This window comes from Rhinolophus ferrumequinum, chromosome 15 (assembly GCF_004115265.2).
Source record: "Rhinolophus ferrumequinum isolate MPI-CBG mRhiFer1 chromosome 15, mRhiFer1_v1.p, whole genome shotgun sequence".
NCBI classification, from domain to species: domain Eukaryota; kingdom Metazoa; phylum Chordata; class Mammalia; order Chiroptera; family Rhinolophidae; genus Rhinolophus; species Rhinolophus ferrumequinum.
The window spans coordinates 16516401-16532848 of NC_046298.1; the positions used below are offsets into that span (position 1 = coordinate 16516401).

General features: G+C 42.3%; 1 protein-coding gene across 1 annotated transcript; it reads left to right on the forward strand.

Annotated features, from left to right (window-relative positions):
* Positions 1-543: 543 nt before the first annotated feature.
* Positions 544-15047, forward strand: CMTM2 (CKLF like MARVEL transmembrane domain containing 2). The gene is made up of 5 exons (XM_033128024.1): positions 544-780; positions 914-1072; positions 13586-13687; positions 14129-14344; positions 14841-15047. Exons 1-5 carry the CDS (start codon positions 544-546, stop codon positions 15045-15047), a joined length of 921 nt encoding a protein of 306 aa, XP_032983915.1.
* The last annotated feature ends 1401 nt before the right edge of the window (positions 15048-16448 follow it).

Consider the following 16448-nt stretch of genomic DNA (forward strand, 5'->3'; position numbering starts at 1 on the left):
ATCATAAAATCAGGGCCACTAAGTCGGGAACACTTCTGCTTCCACGTGTTGCCTTGTGTAAAAGTCGAGTTACATTTTCCTGCCCAGGCTGGTGCGCCCGTGGGGCACGGGGCATGGCTATCTCAGGAGGCCACGGCGAGGACCTTGACCCCTTCAGCCGCCCAGTCTGAAGGGAGGGGCTAGAGCCCTGGGCCCCCTGTTAGGCCGTAAGGGGAGCTCCGGGAGGAGGTGGGGCCCCGGGGGTGAGCCCGGAGGTGGGGTGGAGGCTCCTGACTGGGAGATGAGCCGACATGGCGGCTGCAGCGTCCTGGTGATGAGCAGGGCCGACCCTGTGCGGGGGTGCCACGCATGAGATGCGGAAGGGTGCGCGCGCTTGCGCGGGGAGAAGGAGCACCCGGCATTCGCTTCACTGGTCTTGGCCGTTGGGTGAGTGTGGCCTCTAAACAAGTCGGTTGGCACCGGGCTGTCTCAAAGGCCAGGCCTGTCTGGGGACAGCAGAAGAGACTGGGCAGGCCCTGAAAAGCTGAGAACCCCCGAGCAAAGATGGCAGACAAAGGCAAAAAGGGCAAACCGAAGCCAGCACCAAAACCAGCAGCGCCAACAATCGCTGAGGACGAATCCCAAGAGGAAGAGAAGCCGCCAAAGCCAAAGCCAAAGCCGGTGCAGCCCAAGGATGAAGTGGGCACGAGGAAGGGATGTCCCCGCTACAGGTGGGAATTAAAGGACAGCAATAAAGAGTTCTGGGTTATGGGGCACGCCGAGGTCAAGATCCTGAGCTTGGTAAGTTGGCCTGGTATCCCTGGGCCGGGGCTCAAGGACAGGGAGAGGGAGGAGTGGGCTTCAGGGGGCCCCAGAGGGGCTCCGGAGTCAGAGAGAGCCCTTTGCTATGGCTCAGGTGAATGTCTCTCCACAGGGCTGCCTAGCAATTGCTCTGATCTTGTTCATGCGGACTGCCGCGCACCCCATCCTGACACTCATCATCACCATGGAGATGTCCATCTTCAGCTTCTTCTTCATTATGCATACCTTCGCCGTCCAGAGATACATGCCCTTCATCCTATGGCCCATTTCTGTAAGTGAAGGGACAGCGACCTGGTGTGCGTTCATGTGTGTCAACAGAGAGACACATCTCCTCTCCCATATTTGTGCCCCTGTATGGGCTCAGTACCTTCAGGTGGGCCCAGAGCAGGGGCAGCTGAAGTTAGGTAGAAAAGGCTTGGAAGAAGCCCAGCGAGGGGGGGGGGGGGTGCGGGGCAGAGGCCTCTTATCCACCAGGTGGTCAAACCAACAGCTCTTTGTCTCCTGAGTGTTTGTTCTACTTGGGGGGAGGGGAGGTATAGCAACTAGCTGTTCCTCCCAGCCCATGTGCCAGCTCACACCTGGTTTTTAAAAAGTCACTTCTAAAGTAGCCATAGATGTCCAGTGACTGTAAAGGATGTTCCGCCCAGAAAGATGTTCAGCCCAAAGCCGTCATGTATTAGAATGGGACCGGGCAAGTTACAGAAACACTCCTAGCCTGTTTCCTCATCTGTAACATGAGGACAGCACCACTCTCTCGGGATTGTTTCTGAGAAGTAAAAGTATAAAGTGTTTGACAATGTCATGAGGACTCATGGACTTGAGGCCCTGCCCATCACCTGTGGAATCACAGAGCATGCCCACCTAACTCCTCCCTAACCCAAGGCCCCTTTTCATTGCACATTCACTGCCTGCCTCCAGAGTCCTATGCTCACTGTACACTCACTTTACACATGAAATGGCCTCAGAACGGCCAAGTAACTTGCCCCCAGGTAACTCAGCTAGTAAGTGGCAGAAAAAGGATTCAAACCCACCTTTGTCAGTAGAATCTGTGTCTTTAATTACACTCTGTCCTGCCTCCTTGTTAAAGATTATTAGCATTCAGGGATCCACAGGTCTCAATGGGGTATATGAGGACCCCCAGTATAGGGAGAAAGGAGAAGAGGGCCACATAAGATTCTTGGGAAAGGGATTAAAGAGAGGACAAAGTAAAGGGACAGGCAGAGAACAAGTTCCCAGCCAAGGAACTTGAGAAAATATACTTTTAGAAGATGAAAAAAATTAATGAATCCTGAAAATCCTCCCACTGCACTTAACTAAACTACCATGGGGAATGTAACCACTATTGCTTTAAACTGAATGACTGAGCTGGCACGAAAAAGGGAAACACACACAGGTGCCAGAAATGGAAAACAGAAGCAGTAACTGCTCGAGTGTGGGTGGGAATGTCCCACAAAGTGTTATCCCAGGAACCTGGAGTATGGATTTTCATCCCAAGACATAAGGCCTTCGTCCCAAGCAAAGTGGGGATTTAGAACTGAGAACCCTACATAAAGCCAGCACCCTACAAAGACTACACCCTAACGGAAAAGATAGAGAAGATACCTTCCCCCACAGAGGAACAAGAAAGCATGTTCATCTCTGCCTCAGCTCTGAATGAGAAAGACAGAAAAGACCACCTTAAGAAAAAGAAACCTTGAGTCTAGACTTTATATAGATTTGATTTGAATTTTTACTACGTTCAGCCTACAAATCTTCATGCAGCCTAGAAAACATAATACCTGGGAATTAGCATAAAAACTGATACTAATTTGATGATATTCTGGTTATATCCATGGGACTGACAAAAACAAATGCAAAATCACAAAGCATAAAAAGATTCTCTCTCACAGGAGGGGTATGGTGGGGCGAGACTTATCAAAAATGAACTCACAGTTCAAAACTACAAAACACCTGATTTTAAAATCCTCATAACTAAGAGTAAAGAATCAGCAAACATAACAAATAGGAGGATTAGAACCCTGAAAATATAATAGTAGAACTGGCTGAAAATAATAATGTACTATTCAAGACAACTCAGAGCCCTAGGAAAAGAATAAGACATTAGGAGGACAGAATAGACAGATCTTTCCTAAAGTACAAAATATAATGCCTAGAATTAAACAAGTCATTATTGAAATAAAAATGTCAATAGGTGGGTTCAAAAGCATATCAGACAGGGCCAGCCCGGTGGCTCAGGCGGTTAGAGCTCCATGCTCCTAACTCCGAAGACTGCCGGTTCGATTCCCACATGGGCCAGTGGGCTCTTAACCACAAGGTTGCCAGTTCAATTCCTCGACTCCCCCAAGGGATGGTGAGCAGCGCCCCCTGCAACTAAGACTGAACACGGCACCTTGAGCTGAGCTGCCTCCCGGATGGCTCAGTTGGTTGGAGCGCGGGCTCTCAACCACAAGGTTGCCAGTTCAGCTCCTAGAGTCCCACAAGGGGGATGGTGGGTGCCCCCTGCAACTAAGATTGAACATGGCACCTTGAGCTGAGCTGCCTCCCGGATGGCTCAGTTGGTTGGAGCATGGGCTCTCAACCACAATGTTGCCAGTTCAACGATTCGAGTCCCGCAAGGGATGGTGGGCTGTGCCCCCTGCAACTAGCAATGGCAACTGGACCTGGAGCTGAGCTGCGCCTGCGCCTGACACAACTAAGACTGAAAGGACAACAACTTGAAGCTGAACAGCACCCTCCACAACTAAGATTGAAAGGACAACAACTTGACTTGGAAAAGAGGCCTGGAAGTACATACACACTTTATTGTTCCCCAATAAAGTCCTGTAAAAAAAAAAAAAAAAAGCATATCAGAATATCAGACAAAGCTGGAGAATTAGTGAACTGAAAGGTGTGGGGAAATTATCCAGAACATAGCACTGAGAGATGAACAGAGAAAATATGAAAGAAGTTGAGACAGAGACTATGTAATGAGAAAAGTCCATCGTAAGCCTAATAGGAGTTCCAGAAAAAGAAACTCAAGAAAATGGAGGAAATATCCAAAGTGATAATGACCGAGAATTTCCAGATTTAATCAGTGACATCACTAAAAATGGCAGAGTAAGGAGCTCCCAAACTCTGTCCCTCCATTAAAAGCAATGATTAGGCTATCAAAATTGTCAGAATCAACTTTTTCAGAACTCTGGAATGTAATTTTAAAAACCTATAATAAGGGAAATGCTTAATGAAAAAATAAGCTGTTGAATTTTGGTAAGAGAATGTTACAGCATTTTAACTTACGTGCCTGCCATCCCTCATTCCCCAGCTTCTCAGTGGCCATGAAGACAATAGCATACATTCCTGGCCACATTCCTTGACGGTGGCAGAGGGAACAATACAGACCTTATTCTCAAAGAATTATGGTTGTGTGTTTTGGCCTGTCTGGTGGTTCCCTGAGGGACTCGCCCATGGATTATCCTTTGTTTCACCTGCCTCAGAACATTCTCAGGGCTAAAGCAGCCTCCTGGATAGTGTATGTCAAAGCATTTAAAGGCGAATATACTAACTAACCACAGCGACCTAGGCCAAAGGAAAACAAATGAGGTAAGCAGTAGACAGACCAGAAGTTTGCAAACAAAGAGGTTGGGTAAGGGGATACATGGGGGAATAACAGCTTTGAAAAGCTTCCACATATACCAGGGAATCTAGAAGGCCACACACATGCCCAGGGCTGGACACATGCTCAGAAAGATTCTAAGCTTTCACCTCTGGCTGACCTTTAGGTTTTGCACAAGTAGCACGTAAAAAGTACCTGGAGTTGCAAACAACCTGAACAAGTGTTGAAGAAGTACCCCAACACAAAGCCAATCTGCAAAGACTGGTAAAGTTTATTTATTTGTTTCCAGATATTTAAGGAAATCTCTGTCAAATCACTACCTGACCATTAAGGTAATGAAACAGCGACTCGGTGGCCAACAAAAAGAAGAAGACAGTCTTTCAAAATATAGTTTCAAAAAAGGTCACTAAACATACAAATGACTACAACTCACAACAAGCAGCAACAACAAACCTGGAGAGGAATGAGAATCTGGTTTCCAGAGTAACTACATCATAATGTTCAAAATGCCCAGTTTTCAAAGAATCACAAGGCATGCAAAGAAACAAAGTAAAGCATGTACACACAAAAAAATTAATAGAGACCATCCCTGAGGATGCCCAGATATTAGACATTCTAGACAAAGACTTTAAATCAACTATCTGGAAATGCTCAAAGAACTAAAGGAAACCAGAACAATTCATGAACAAATAGATAACATCAGTAAAGAGAAATTATAAAAAGGAACCAAATAAAAATTCTGGAGCTGAAAAGTAATATAACTGAAATGAAAAATTCACTACAATGGCTTAGCATCAGATTTGAACAGGCAGAAGAATGAATCAATGGACTTTAAGATAGGTCAATTGAGATTATCCAGTCTGAGGAATAGGAAAAAAATAAAATAAATAAAGCATGAACAGAGCCTAAGAGACCTGTGGGATACCATCAAGCATACTAACATATGCAGAGTCCCAAAAGGAGAAGAGAGAGAAAGGGGTAGAAAGAATATTTGAAGAAATAATGGCCAAAAACTTTCCAAATTTGATAAAAGATGTGACTCTACATATTCAAAAAGTACAGAGTAGGATGAACTCAAAGCGATCCACACTGAGATACATTATAATCAAACTGTCCAAGGACAAAGAGAAAGGCTAGGAGAAAAGCAACTCGTCTTGCACAAAGGACCCTTAATAAGATTAACTGCCAATTTCTCATCAGAAATCATGGAGGCGTGAGGCAGTGGAACATGTACTAAAAGTCCTGAAAGGAAAAAAAACACTGTCAACTAAGCATTCTATTCTTCTAATTTGCTATCTGTTAAGAGTTGAATTGTGTCCCCCAAAAAGATGTGTATGTGTGTATATATATATATATATATATATATATATATATATATATATATATATATGTCTCCTAACTCCCAGTAACTGTGAATATCATTTTATTTGGAAGTGAGGTCTTTACAGATGATCAAGTTAAAATGAGGTCATTAGAGTGAGCCCTAATCCAATATGACTAGTTTCTTTATAAAAAGTAGTTTATAAAAAGTAGAAACCTGGACAGAGACAGACATACGAGTACACAGAGGGAAGATGACGTGAAGAGACACAGGACAAAGACAGGAAGGTGAGACAAGCCAAGGAATGCCTGAAGCTAGAAGACAGGCCTGAAGCAGATCTTCACTAGCACCTTCAGAAGGCACATGACCCTGCCAACACCTTTATTTTGGACTTCTGGTCTCCAGAACTGTGAGACAAAAAGTTTATGTTGTTCTAAGCCATCCGGTTGGTGGTACTTTGTTACGGGAACTCCAGGAGATGAATACAATATCCTTCAAAATTGAAATTATCCTTCAAAAATTACTATCCAACAGTTAGGGAGAGGGAGTTTGTTACTAGTAGACATGTCCTACAAGAAATGCTAAATCCTTCAGGCCAAAATGAGAGGACGCTAGATAGTACCCTGAAGTCATACAAGAAGTAAAGACCACCGGTAAAGGAAATGACGTAATAAGTATAAAGACCAATATTATTGCATTTTTGGTTTGTCACTCTTTTTTCTTTTCTGATATGATTTAGAAGACAAATGCATAAAACAATAATTATAAATCTATCTTAATGGGCCACAATGTATAAAGATATAATTTGTGACAATAACAATAAAGAGATTTTGTGTACTATTGAAGCCAAGTTGATATCAATTCAAACTAGACTGTTATAAATTTAGATATTAATTATAACCCCAAAGTAACCACTAAGACAGACAGACAGACACACACACACACACACACACACACACACACACGGAAATGAGAAGGAAATAAACTCCGTACATTACAAAAAAACACAAAAGAAGGCAGTAATGGAGGAACTGAGGAACAAAGAGATGATATATAGAAAATAGCAAAATGACAGAAATAAGTCCTTATCAGTCATTATTTTTAATGTACATGGATTAAAAGACATAGATTATCATAATGGATTTTTTAAAAAACCCGTGATCCTACTATATGAGGATCACAAGAGACTCACTTTAGATCCAAAGAAACAAATAGGTTGAAAGTGAAAATGGATACGGCATGCAAAAAGTTACCAAAAAGGAGCTGAGGTGGCAATATCAATATCAGATTTAATGAAAGATGTGAATTCTCAAAGAGGTACAAAGAAGAATGAATAAAAACAAAACTATACCTAGATATGTCACAGAGGCACTGCTCATCACCAGAGACGAAGGAAAACTTAAAAAACCAAGGAACAGATAATTTATCTTAAAGAAACAACAAACACACACTGTTAGACTTAACTTCATATTTTTCAACAGCAATGACAGTGGCCAGAAAATAATGGAATAATTTCTTTGAAGAGCTGAGATGGAAAGAGTAAAATAAAGACACTTTTAGAAAAAGACTGAAAAAAATTATTTTCACTGATCCTCACTGAAAGTACTACTAAAAGGTGTACTTCAGGAAGAAATAAATTAAACCCAAAAGAAATGTTTGCAATGTAAAAAAAGACACAGTAAACAAAGAACCTAGTACGCTTGTGGATTGACCTAAATAAACATTAAACAGACAGTTTTTAAAAATATATATTAATAGTTTATTTGGGGGAGAGAACAACTAAAACAAGGTGGAACTAATAACATGTGAGACTACAGTGGCTGTGTATGATAAGAATTAAAGGTCCTTGATTTTGTGGGACATTTGGTATTAACATTAACATAGTAAAACATTATACTGCTAAAGAATAAAATTCCAGGATATACGAAGTATGACAATTAAGTTCTCGAACTTTCCACCATGTGCTTACATTAGCAGCACTGTACAAACAGCTCAGTAAAGTTTCATAACCTTGGTATTTCACAGCTGTGTTTCACAGCTGTTTGTGTCAATGTGTGGCAGTGTCTTGCTGAGTGGCGTTCATTATTGTTGTTACATGTTTTTGTGTGCCATCACAAGAATGTCTGAGCTTGAATGAGAGCAACAAACAAACATTAAATTTCTTGTTAAACTTGGCAAGAGTGGAAATGAAATCTGGGACATGTTAGTCCAAGTTTATGGAGATAATGCCATGAAGAAAACGGCAGTGTACAAATGGATTAAACGTTTTTCTGAGGGGAGAGAACGCATCACTGATAAAGAGAGGTCAGGGCAGCCAGTAACGAGCAGAACTGATGAAAAAATTGCAAAAATTCATCGAATTGTGCGTCAAAATCGTCAGCTGACTGTGAGAAGCACAGCAGACCAAGTAAACATAGATACAGAAACAATTAGGAAAATCTTAACTGAAAATCTTGGAATGAGAAAGATGTGTGCAAACATGGTCCCAAAGGAGCTCACCGATGATCAAAAGCAAAGAGGGTTGAAGTTTGCCAAGACCTTTTGGGGAGGCTGTGTTATCACTGTCAGGAAACATGGGTGTACCAATATGACCCTGAAACAAAGGATCAAAGTGCACAATGGAAGTCAGCCTATTCTCCATGACCAAAAAAGTTCCATCAGTCCAAATCAAGAGCCAAAAATGATGTTGCTAACCTCTTCTGATATCTGAGGGATTATTCATTATGAATTTGTACCAACTGGACAAACAGTTAAACAAGTTTACTATTTGGAAATGCTGAAAAGGCTGCATGAAAAAGACGAAAACAACCTGAACTTTTTGCCAACACTTCATGGCTCTTGCATCACGACAATGCACCAGCTCAAACAGCACTGTCTATGAGGGAGTTTTTAGCTAGTAAACAAATAACTGTATTGGAACACCTGCCTTACTCACCTGATCTGGCCCCCAATGACTTCTTTCTTTACCCGAAGATAAAGACAATATTGAAAGGAAGACATTTTGATGCCATTCAGGACATCAAGGGTAATACAATGACAGCTCTAATGGCCATTCTAGAAAAAGAGTTCCAAAATTGCATCGAAGAGTGGACTGGGCACTGGCGTCGGTGCATAGCTTCCCAAAGGAAGTACTTTGAAAGTGACCCTAGTGATATTTAGCAATGAAGTATGTAGCACTTTTTCTAGGATGAGTTCACAAACTTAATTGTCATATCTTGTATAACATCAAACCTGTTGAGGGGAAAAGGTGAAAAGAGAATAGAGTTCACTCTATAGAAGGGAAAAATAAAAAGGAATATTTGTGGTATTATGTTAAATACAAAAAATAAAATGATAGACATAAATCCAAATATATCAGAAATGATGACAAATATAAATGGACTAATTCTTCATCTAAAAGACAGAGAACTCAGAGAATAGATGTTTTTAATCCTGCAATATACTAAATTACAAGGCATGTAGAGAAAATGTGTAAGAGATAGAAAAAAATAATAAGGAAAATACTAACTAAAAGAAAGCTGGCATAACTTTAATACCAGATTAAAACAATTTTATGTTTTTTAAAAAGGTATATAAAAATCACTACATATAGTAATTCTGAACTTTATGCACCTAACAGTATAGCCCAAAAATAAAAATGGACTTAATTATAAGAAAGAATTGGAAAATCACAACCACAGTGGAATATTTTAACATGCCTCCCTCAGTAATTCATAGTTTAATACACTTACATACACAGAACATGCAGAAACCTACACCCAACAGTAACAGGCTCTATATTCTTTTCAAGCACTCTTGGAACAATCATTAAAATTATCAAGAAAACCACACACATACACACACACAGAAAACCACAAAGCACATGTAAACAAGTAACAAGGAACTGACATCATTCTGACCACATTCTCCAATTTTAATGCAATATAATTAGAAAGCAACCAGCAAACTTTAACTAAATCCCTATGTACTGTGGGGGAAGAGGTAGAATTTAATGTTTTCTCTAAACATATGGGGATTTAGTTGTACACAAATACTACCTGTAGAATGCAGCTAAATCATTCCAATTCAAATCTATATAATTAGAAAAGACTGAAAATTAACAGTTCAAGTGTCTATCTCAAGAAGGTACCAAAACAAAACAATGGAATTAAGAAGACAATGCCAAAGGAAAGAGCTAAAATTAATGAAATAGGAAACAAAGATCCACAGTAAGGACTAATAAAACCAAATATATAGTTCTTTGAAAAGACTAATAAAGTAGCTAGACCTTACTTGAGGTCTTTTTTAAGAAAGATGAAACAAAGAAAATATTAGTGTAGGGGCCGGCCCAGTGACTCAGGCGGTTGGAGCTCCATGCTCCTAACTCCGAAGGCTGCCGGTTCGATTCCCACATGGGCCAGTGGGCTCTCAACCACAAGGTTGACAGTTTGACTCCTCGACTCCCGCAAGGGATGGTGGGCTCTGCCCCCTGCAACTAAGATTGAACACGGCACTTTAAGCTGAGCTGCCACTGAGCTCCCGGATGGCTCAGTTGGTTGGAGCGCGTCCTCTCAACCACAAGTTTGCTGGTTCGACACCTGCAAGGGATGGTGGGCTGTGCCCTGTGCAACTAACAACGGCAACTGGACCTGGAGCTAAGCTGCGCCCTCCACAACTAAGATTGAAAGGACAACAACTTGACTTGGGAAAAGTCCTGGAAGTACACATTGTTCCCCAATGAAAGACCTGTTCCCCTTCTCCAATAAAATCTTAAAAAAGAAAGAAAAGAAAATATTAGTGTAAAGATCAAGAAGAGCTTTTAAAGATCACAGGGAAAATATAAACTTTTATGCCAATCGATTGGAGAGTTTAAATAGTTAATTTCCTAGAAAAAATATAACTTACAAAAAATAACTCAAAAAGAAGTAGAAAAACAGGTTATAAAATAATTCATCCATGTTTTCATCTGGCACTTGTTTTTTTTCTCTTTTCTTAGTTTCAGGTGCACATAACAAAGTAATAGTTAGACATTTATCATTTATATCCCTCAAACTGTGTCAACCCCCCTGCCCCCATCCACTACCCCTCTGACATCGCACAGAGTCATTACATTTCCACTGTGTCTATTCCTAATGCTGTACTCCGCTTCTCGTAACTATATACACACATATATATATACTTGTAGTTGACATTCATTATTGTTCAGCTTCAGCTGCAGGTGTACAGTACAGTGATCAGGCATCTACATCTTCCCTGAGGTGGTCTCCCTAACGAGACAAGTGTCCATCAGATACCCTACAAAATCTTTACAACATTATTGATTACATTCCCCAAATTAACTTTCGTAACCCCGAGGCAATCATGTGGTTACTGACTATTGGCACTTGTTTTTTACATTTAAATCTTTTGATTCATTTGGCATCATTTTTTTATATGGCATGAACCATGACTCCAACTTTATTCTGATGGCTATCTAGTTGTTTCACCCTATCACTTAATTAATAGTACACCTTTTTCCCATTGATTTGAAATGGCATTTTTGTTAAATGCTAAATCCCATATACAGGGTTCACTTCTGTACTTTATATTCAGTTCCATTAGTCTGTCCCTTATTTTTCCCTTTTTTTTTTAAGGCTTTATAATATGCTGTACTATCTGGTGGAGCTTTGATCTTAAAACCAGACATTATAAGGAAAGAAAACTATAGGCTTATTTTATTTGAATGTAGCCATAAAAATCCTCAATAAAATAGTAGCAAACTGAATCCAGCACCATATAAGCAAGCAACAATACATCACAATCAAGCAGGGTATGTGCCAGGAACATAAAGATGGCTTAGTCTCCAAAATTCTATTAATACAAGGTCAGACAATTAAGTTCACAAACTCATCCTAGAAAAAGTGCTACACCTCATTGCTGAATATCACTATGATCCCCTTCGAAGTACACCCCTTGGGAAGCTATGGACTGACATCAGCACCTAGTCCACCCTTCAAAGCAATTTTGGAACTCATTTTCTGGCATGGCCATCAGAGCTGTCATCGTATTACCCTTGATGTCCTGAAGGGCATCAAAATGTCTTCCTTTCAATATTTCCTTTATCTTGGGGTAAAGAAAGAAGTCATTGGGGGCCAGATCAGGTGAGTAGGGAGGGTGTTCCAATAGTTATTTTGTTGACTGGCTACAAACGCCCTCATAGACAGTGCCGTGTGAGCTGGTGCATTGTTGTGATGTAAGAGCCATGAACTGTTGGTGAAAAGTTCAGGTCGTCTAACTTGGTGTTGGCAAGGACATGTGAAATGGAAGCACTTACACATTGCTGGCAGGAATGGAAACGTGGTGATACCCAGCCAAGGAGAAGATATGTACATGAGGCAGACAGAGTTTGTGATGATTTTCTAAAAGGTATAAACAACATAATGCCTCTAGTCTGGTTTATTCAGACAGTAGAACATGAGTTAAAATTAATGAATTCAATCTATATTTCTCAAAATGGATAAATCTCACAAACTTTTAAGTTTAAAAAGTACTAGAAGATATAATAGCTTTTATTTAAAATGTTTAAAACACAAAATTACTAAAAAAGCAAGTACTAGAAAATATAATAGTTTTTATTTAAAATGTCTGTAACAATATATATATTGTTTATGAGTACATAATAAGGAGAAAAATACTAATACACACTTGGGAAAACTACCCAACTTCCAAAGCCTGGTTGCCTCGAGGACAGGGGCAGGGAGAGGGATGGAATGGGGAGACTGTACTCACTCCACCAAGTTCTACTTCTTTTTGTGTTTTTTTTTTAAGAGACCTTAAGCAAATGTTGCCAGATGTTAACATCTATTTCATCTCAGTGATTCATGGCTGGTGGAGGTGGGCAGGGGGATGGGATGTTTTCTTATTTTCTATTTAATACATATTTGAAATGTATTAAAATTCAAAACATTGAAAAGGAAAAGAAAAGGCCTGAGACAAAGTGGTCAGGGGAGGACAATCCACAGAGAATGGTATCCTGGAAACTAAGGGGAAGGGTCAGCATCATCCAGCGCTGCAGGGTTGGCTGGAAGAAGGGGTGCACAAACTCTGGGCTGGCATCCCCCCAGGAGTGACGGGGAGGAAGCAGCCTGCTGTGCCTGTGGTTTGGCCAAACCTGAGAAGTGTGGCTATGCCAGGGGGTGACAGTGGGTGGTAGCTGAGGCGGGGGCAGCAAGGGAGGCGACAGTGCGTTGGCCCAATCTAGGAACATCTGGACCTTGTCAGCAGGGTAAAAGGAAACAAGCATGGGGCAAGGGCAAGACTGAGGCCACAGGGTATGGAAAGAGGCTTGATGATGGAGGAGGTGGTGCAGCCTTGCAAAGAGGGGCGGGGGTATCTAGGAATTCAGGTGGCAGGGGGAGAGGATGAAAAGGCAGCTGCCAGGCTCCTAATGAGGGGCCAGAGTCCAACAGAGCCTCCTGCCAGCAACACAGTCTACCTGGGATCCATAGAGGGGAACGAGTCCTTACAGCAGAAAGATGATTGGGGTGGTACTCAAGAAAAGGACATCAGTAAGTTGGATACTTGTACATTTATTTAAATGAGTATTGGAGGGGGGAAAATCAGCATAACTAGCCATTAAATGTGTGATTTCACAGACGAGATGGTAACGGAGAAAGCCGGAAAAGGCAGTGAAGCGTCCTAGGCTTTGGGTCTTGACTCAAAGAGCCCAGCTGAGGGACCACAGGTATGTCCACCTAGCCTAGTATACATTTATCTTCATACATTTATTTTTTTAAATCAGGCAGGAGTGTGAAAAGCATTCCCTTTGGAGGAAGCTATACCAGGCCGGGTATAGCTTTGATGGGGGCCTCGGCTCTGTTTCAGGTTGACTCTCATCTCTCCCCTGCTTTCAGGACCTTCTCAATGACGTGTTCTCCACCTTGTTCCTGGTGGGGGCTGTGGTCTTCGCTGTGAGAATTCGACAAACCATGCCGATAAACTACTTTATTGCTGTGGTGAGTCTTTTGTGTTGGGCTGTTTATTTGCTCAGAAATCACCTTTTGGAGAATGGGTGTTGTCCTCCAGTTTGAAGGACAGGGCTTCTTGTCTTTTTACAGAATCCTAAATTTTAAAGTTTAAAATTAAAGCTGATAAATGTTTCCAGTGGAGAAGCCATTTATATAAAGATGATGTCCAGGGAGCTAGCCAAGCTAATGGCTTCCTTCTCGTAGCTACTTATCATGAAGCAAAGGGCCCCACCCAGGCCGGGTTTAAAGAAAGAAGCGGTGGGATGACAGGATGGTGGGGACAGGGAAACTCAGAGTCTCCCAGATCCGGTAGTTTGAGGGGACAAGGGGATGTGTTTAACAGCCTCTACTAAGGAATTGGAAACCAAGAGGGAAACATGCCAGTTTTGGAATGAAAAGCAAAAGTAACGAGGTTCTTTTGTTTTCCAGATCCTTATTGGTATGGCTGGAGTTTTTGCTCTCATCGATGTATGTCTTGAAAGAAAACACTTCAGAGGCAAGAGGATCAAAAAGAATGTGCTGATTCCTCCTGCAAAAAAGCAGATAACAAAGGAAGCAGAGACTGTAAAGCCAAAGGAAGAGGAAAAACAACCACCAGCAAAGCCAAAGGAAGCAGAAAAACCACCAGCAGCAGAAAAACCATCAGTAGTAGCAAAGCCAAAGGAGAAGAAGGGAGACAAGAAATGACGTGAAGGATACACCTGTTGTCAGAAATGGCAGGGTATTTTACAACAAAACAGAGTTCCACTGTTTCCCTTGTCTTCTTTCTCAATGGTTTTCTTTTCCATTTTAATAACCACCTTTGCTTGGAAAATAAATTTCTCTTTAAATGGATTTTAAAGCTTAAAGTTGACAGAAACATTATTTTGTTCTTCAACAAAAGTTTGGATGCAGAGAGTGAGGCCAGAGTTGGGCCACTCCAGGTGGTCACAGGCTGCAGGGCATAGAGGGTTTAAGGGACCAGAAGTCTGGGTGACACCAGCTGTCAACACTGATGAGCCAAAGGGGCCAGAGGAAAAGGAGACCAGAAAACAAAAGGATGCATCTTGTTTATGTTGATATTTTTATTTTACATTTTTTTAAAGCATCTAGGTAGTAGCTATGAGAAAAATAACAGGCCTTCCTTACTCTTGCTTTGCAGGTTAGTATTAGTCCTTATTTGAAGTGCCCTCGGCAGGAGGGCAACGGGGTCGTGTCATCTCCTCAGGGCTTGGGGCCTCCGAGAACTGAGAACCAGAGTCAGGCTGGCGTATGGGCCGAGCAGGATGGTACAGGAGGGACCGAGGGAGCGGCTGCTGCAGAGACGGCCAGTCAGCCCCATAGGACCTGCAGCATCTCTCTCCAGTGAAGGCCTGAGCATAAGCCCTGAGCCAGTCTCAGCTGGGCCCTAGAGCCCCTGCCATACAGGCCTTGGTCAGGGCCTCAGTGTCACTGGCCAGTCCAGCCAACCTGGCAGGAGAAGAGTCATCCTCACGAGAGGAAGGCGAGGTCCCAAACAGATGCATGAAGAGATAGGAAGAGGTCTGTGTGTGTGTGTGTGTGTGTGTGTGTGTGTGTGTGTGTGTGTGTGTGGTGAGCCCAGCCAGGGATGACGTGCAGGCTGAGAGGGTCAGCTGGGCCTTGGCCGCCATGGTGAAGACTTGGGCCTCAGTCCTATGTGTCATGGGGATCCCTGAAGGCAAAGAAGTGACAGGGTCTTCCAGTGGGAGGAGATGACACACGTGGCTGCTGCTGAGAAGGGAATGCAGCTGACAGGAGGCTGCTGCCTGTGATCGGGGTGGGGAAATGGGCGGTGGGGCAGCGTCCACTGGTGCCCGGCCACTGGCCCCAGCCCCAGAGGCTCTATAGCCCCACACCACCCCCTGCAGGCCAAGCAGGGTGAGGCAACCCTACTAAAAGTGGGAACAACTAAAGGGGTTTATTACATTCTAGGGAAAATTCAAAACTGCACACTATCCTGCCATATGACTCAGGTATTTAGCCCAGAGAAACGATATACTAGAATGTTCATAATAGCCAAAAAGCTAGAAAGAGCCCAAATTTTTTAAGGAGATACACTGTGCTACATTCACACTCAGCAATAAAAAATAAGCTACTAATACAACATGATAATGAATGATGATAAAGGTGAAAAATTCATAATGATGAATCTCACATACTAGTATTGAGTGAAAAGAAACCAGACACAAAAGAAGCCTATACCATATGATTCCATGTCTATGAAGTTCAAGAACAGGAAAATATAGTAAAAGAAACAGAAACAGTGGTTGCCTCAGGAAGTGCAGGGTAGGGACTGATTACAAAGGAGCATGAGGGAACTTTTGGGGACATGAAGTTTTATATCTTCACTGGGGGAACTGGTTACACAGATGTATACATTTGTCAAACATTTGACTGTATACTTAAGATCTGTGTATTACATTGTATGTAAGTTTCATCGAAAAAGGGAAGCTAAACATGACTGTGCTCAAAATCCAGAGGAAAGCGGTGGACCTTGCTAAAGTCCTTTGTGTGGCCACTCCTCTCACACCTGGGGGCAGCTCTCTGAAGCACACAGGGTTTTTCCACACCAAGACAGAGAAGGCATGAAGCATGGGCTGGGCTGGGGCTGAGCAGGACTGGACACAGCCACCTGTCATGCTGCGAAGGGAACCTGGGACCAGGACATGTCAGCAGAGACTGCAGGAAGATGCCCCTTCAGAGCACAACTACACTAGGTATCTACCTGTAGCAGCGAATGGCCCAGGAG

Excerpts from the sequence above, each read along its gene's own strand:
- CMTM2 (XM_033128024.1), top strand. The coding sequence starts at position 544 with ATGGCAGACAAAGGCAAAAAGGGCAAACCGAAGCCAGCACCAAAACCA. Across the intron at positions 13,688-14,128 it reads TAAACTACTTTATTGCTGTG|ATCCTTATTGGTATGGCTGG; the intron begins GTGAGTCTTTTG and ends TTTGTTTTCCAG. Across the intron at positions 14,345-14,840 it reads CAGCAGCAGAAAAACCATCA|GTTAGTATTAGTCCTTATTT; the intron begins GTAGTAGCAAAG and ends CTTGCTTTGCAG.